Raw genomic sequence first — 4419 nt, 5'->3', positions numbered from 1 at the left:
ACAGACCCCATAGGACAGGGATACAGATCCCATGGGACAGGGACACAGACCCCACAGAACAGGGGTACAGACCCCATGGCACAGGGATACCGACTCCAGCGGACAGGGATACAATCCCTGCAGGACAAGGGTAGAGGCCCTGTGGGTCAGGAGCACAGTTCCTGTGGGACAGGGACGGGGAGCCCGCGGGCGCGTTGCGAACCCACCGGCTCAGCGGGGAACGTCCTTGGGGGTCCCGGCGCGTCGCTGCCTCTCCCGGGCGGCGCTCGGAGCCGCCGGCTTCCCGGCGGCAGCGCCCGGAGCTGCGCGNAAGAGCCGGGGCCGTCCGGCAGGGAGAAGCTGACGGCTGGCGGGATAACGCCGGGTATAAACCAATTAGCCGCCGTTTAACGGGCTGCCCGGGGAGGGATAATCCGCCCGCTGCTTGTTCAGCAGAGGGAGGTAATGAGGCTTTTGGCTGTCGCTGCCGTCGCCGGCAGATGCCCCCGCCGCGGCTCGGCGAGCAGGGGGGAGGCGCGAGCCGGCGAGGTCTTCCCGGGACTCGAGGCTGCCGAGCCGGGATCTTTAAAAGGGCCGAAATTTTGCAGCGGGAGGAGGAGCGAGGCGGTGGGGGGAATTCCTCCGATGGGGGGGAGAAGGGCAGGACCGTGCTCCGGACCGGCTTCGGCACGCGTGGAAAAGTCGGGAGCGGCCGCGGCCGGCGGCGCAGGGGCAGCGGCCGGCAGTGGCGGCGGCGGCAGCCGCTCCGGCGCGGAAGCGCTCCTCCGACGTCCTGGGAGCCACGTGCTTGACCGGGAAAAGAGCGAGCGCAGCCGAGCTCGCTGGGAAGGGGAAAGATCTGGGGCTTCGGGTGCCTCTCCGAGCCCTGCCACGCGTGGGAGCCGCGGCTTTCCGTCGGCRCCCACCTCCGAGGGCCGGTTTAGCCCCGGCCCTTGGATCTTCCAGCCCCGTTGCGGTGTCAGGTCGGACGACGTGAGGTCCGCGGCCTCATAAATCTCCCCGTCCTGGGCTCGGGCTCCAAAGTTCTGCTGAACTTAATTTAATCGCGTTGGCTCTTCCRCCTGTGCACCGCCGCTTCTCTCCCRTACGGCCAGTCGGAAGGGGCCAGCCCTGTGCTGGGCTTCTTAAGCCAAAATCTCCGGTAGGAACGACTGGCCTCCGGGAAGGAGCCGTGCGGCTTGGCTGGGATTTTGGAAGCGCTGCTGGAAGAGCAGCTTCGACGGGGCGGGGGAGCGACGGGCCCGCGGGCACGCGGCTTTCGGGGACTCGCCTGGCTGCGTGAGCCGGCGGCTCCGCTCTCGGACGCCTCCGGGTGTGCAGAGCCCCCGGGCGCTCCTTGCCCCGGTGCCGATCGGCGCGCGAAGGCGGGCCGGCCCGGACGCCGCGCTGACGCTTTTCTCCCCGGCGCCGCGCTGACGCTTTTCTCCCCGGCGCCTTCGCTTTTCCCATCAGGAATGACCGAACTGGAGATGACGGTGCCGGAGCACCAGTTCGGGCAGCCGGGACTGGGCGAGCAGATGCCGTGGCCGGACAACAGCGTGGCCTCCGTGAGCCGCGGCGCCCTGAGCAAGCCCGACGAGTAAGTGCCGCGGGTGCGCGAGCCCCGGCGGGGAGGCGCCCGGGGAGGGGGGCAGCRAGCGGCTTTCGGGCCGGAGCGAGGCGGGAGCCAAACAGCCTTTTTTTTGCCTTTTTTTCCCCCCGCTAAGGGCTGAACGCGGGTTAATTTTTAAAGCCCGCGCGCTCCCCGCGGCCGCTCCGCGGCGCCGGGCGCCCGGGGCGCTGACGCCCGCTCCTTCGCCTCCGCAGCCAGTGCATCGCCTCGCAGCTGGACGAGCTGCTCTGCCCCCCGACCACGCCGGAGGGCCGCAACGACGAGAAGGCCCTGCTCGAGCAGCTCGTGTCCTTCCTCAGCGGCAAAGACGAGACGGAGCTGGCCGAGCTCGATCGGGCGCTCGGCATCGACAAGCTGGTGCAGGTACGTGGCTGGGCCGCAGGAAAGACGGGGCGGGATATGGAGGAAAACGAGGTTTGGGATTTTTCCTGAGAGCGGTTTCTTCCTCTGCTCCCCGCAGCATCCGTGCAAACGTTTTCCCCCCCAAAAGGGACATTCCCGGCTCGCTCGGCGCCGGGCGAGGAGGCCCCGGAGGCGCGGGCCATGCCGTTTTCGGGAGAGGGCCGGGCGGCGGGGGGCTCGGGGGGGTCCGGGGCCGTGCCCGGCGCGCCGGCGAGCCTCCTCTCCCCTCTCTCCGCTGCAGGGCGGCGGGCTGGAGGCGCTGACGGAGAGGTTCCCGCCCCAGCAGGCCGCCGCGCCGCTGCTGCTGGAGCAGAAGGCCGGCGCGTACCCGCAGCCTTACTCCTCGGCAGCGCCCGCCGCCAGCCTGCCCGCCGCCTTCCCCGGCATGGTGCGCCAGAAGCCGTCGTTCGGGCCCGTGCCGGTGCAGGTGCCGCCGCCGCCGCGCGGCGCCTTCCCCACCAGCATGGCCATGCAGCCCCGGCAGCCCCTCAGCCGGCCCCCGACGGCCCCCAACCAGCTGCGACTTCAGCTGCAGCAGCGGCTCCAGGGCCAGCAGCAGGTACGGCGTCGCGGCCAGAGCCTGGGACGTGGGCATGGAGGGGTCTGGCGTCGCGGCCGGAGCCTGGGACGCGGGCACGGAGGGGTCCAGTGTCCCGGCCGGAGCCTGGGACGCGGGCACGGAGGGGTCCAGTGTCCCGGTCAGAGCCTGGGACGTGGGCACGGAGGGGTCCGGCATCACGGCCAGAGCCTGGGACGCGGGCACGGAGGGGTCCAGTGTCCCGGCCAGAGCCTGGGACGCGGGCACGGAGGGGTCCAGTGTCCCGGTCAGAGCCTGGGACGCGGGCACGGAGGGGTCCAGCGTCCCGGCCAGAGTCTGGGACGCGGGCACGGAGGTGTCTGGCATCCTGGCCGGAGCCTGGGACGCGGGCACGGAGGGGTCCAGCGTCCCGGCTGGTCCTGGGACGCAGGTACGGAGGGGTCCGGTGTCGCGGCCAGAGCCTGGGACGTGGGCATGGAGGGGTCCGGCATCCCGGCCGGAGCCTGGGACGTGGGCACGGAGGAGTCCAGCGTCCCGGCTGGTCCTGGGACGCGGGCACGGAGGGGTCTGCTGTCCCGGCCGGTCCTGGGATATGGACGTGGAGCAAGGAGCTGTCCTGGCTGGTCCTCGGATATTGGCACAGAGTGATGAGCCATCCTGGGCAGTCCTGATTGTGGGCACGGAGAGATCCGCTGTCCCAGGCGGACCTGGGACATGGACACAGATTTGTTGTGCTGGCTGGTCCTGGGACGCGGGCACGGAGGGATCCTCTGTCCCGGCCGGTCCTGGGAGGTGGGCATGGAGAGATCTGCCGTCCCAGTTTTCCCAGGATGTGGACATGAAGGGCTCTGGCATCCTGGCTGGTCCTGAGGTGTGGGCACGCAGAGATCTGCTGTCCCTGGGACATAGGCATGGAGGGATCCGACACCCCGGCTGGTCCCAGGATAGGGGCATGGAGGGATCCACTGTCCTGGCCGGTCCTGGGGTGTGGGCACAGAGAGATTCTCTGTCCCAGTTGGTCCTGGGACATAGACATGGAGAAATCCACTGTCCCAGCCAGTCCTGGGACATGGGCATGGGGGGATCCACTGTCCTGGCCAGTCCTGGGACATGGGCATGGGGGGACCCGCTGTCCCAGCGGGTCCTGGGCTGCGGGCACGGGGGGACCCGCCGTCCCGGCCGGTCCTGGGCCGCGGGCACGGGGGGACCCGCCGTCCCAGCTCGTTTTGGGCTGTGGGCACGGGGAGACCCGCCGTCCCGGCCGGTCTTGGGCCGTGGGCACGGGGGGACCCGCCGTCCCGGCCGGTTCTGGGCCGCGGGCACGGGGGGACCCGCCGTCCCGGCCGGTCCTGGGCTGTGGGCACGGGGGGACCCGCCGTCCCGGCCGGTCCTGGGCTACCGGCACGGGGGGACCCGCCGTCCCGGCCGTGGCCCTGCGGCAGGCACCGTGCGGTTGCAGGACGCTCGGGGCACTCGAGATCGCTTGCGGTCGGGGAGCCCTGTGGGCTCGGGCGAGCGAGGGGGAAGAGCAGCCCTGAAGCGACCGAGCCTGAGCYGCGTCGAGCAAAACCGCTTTCAGATCTTCCTGATCGCTTTTTTCCCGCTCCTCTCCCTGCTCTTCAGCTGATCCATCAAAATCGGCAGGCAATCCTCAACCAGTTCGCGGCGAGCTCGCCGGTCGGCATCAACATGCGGGCCGGCATGCAGCAGCAGATGACGCCGCAGGTGAGGGCCCGGCAGCGGTGGCGCGCGGGCAGGGGACGTCGGGGCCGCAGCCCGGGGCGCGGAGAGCCGGGCCGGGCTCTGGCGGCTTGGAGCCGGTTCTCCGGGAAGCCTTCGGGGTTTGGTGGGTGCTGCGAGGCCTCCG

The 4419-nt window shown here is 70.9% G+C and overlaps 1 protein-coding gene across 1 annotated transcript in view; it reads left to right on the top strand.

The window, feature by feature from the left end:
* Nucleotides 1-4419, top strand: part of NCOA1 (nuclear receptor coactivator 1) — a 114557-nt gene that overhangs the window by 106681 nt on the left and 3457 nt on the right. Inside the window, exons 13-16 of the mRNA XM_085305680.1 lie at nucleotides 1146-1579; nucleotides 1807-1975; nucleotides 2256-2573; nucleotides 4176-4277. Of these exons, the coding sequence (XP_085161806.1) occupies nucleotides 1146-1579; nucleotides 1807-1975; nucleotides 2256-2573; nucleotides 4176-4277 (1023 nt within the window). The remainder of the gene's footprint in view (nucleotides 1-1145; nucleotides 1580-1806; nucleotides 1976-2255; nucleotides 2574-4175; nucleotides 4278-4419) is intronic.

The sequence above is a fragment of the Rhea americana genome, unplaced genomic scaffold (genome assembly GCF_003343005.1).
Source record: "Rhea americana isolate MKP2758 unplaced genomic scaffold, rheAme1 scaffold_225, whole genome shotgun sequence".
NCBI classification, from domain to species: domain Eukaryota; kingdom Metazoa; phylum Chordata; class Aves; order Rheiformes; family Rheidae; genus Rhea; species Rhea americana.
The sequence above is the reverse complement of the archived record's forward strand: the minus strand, read 5'-3'. Positions and strand labels throughout refer to the sequence as shown.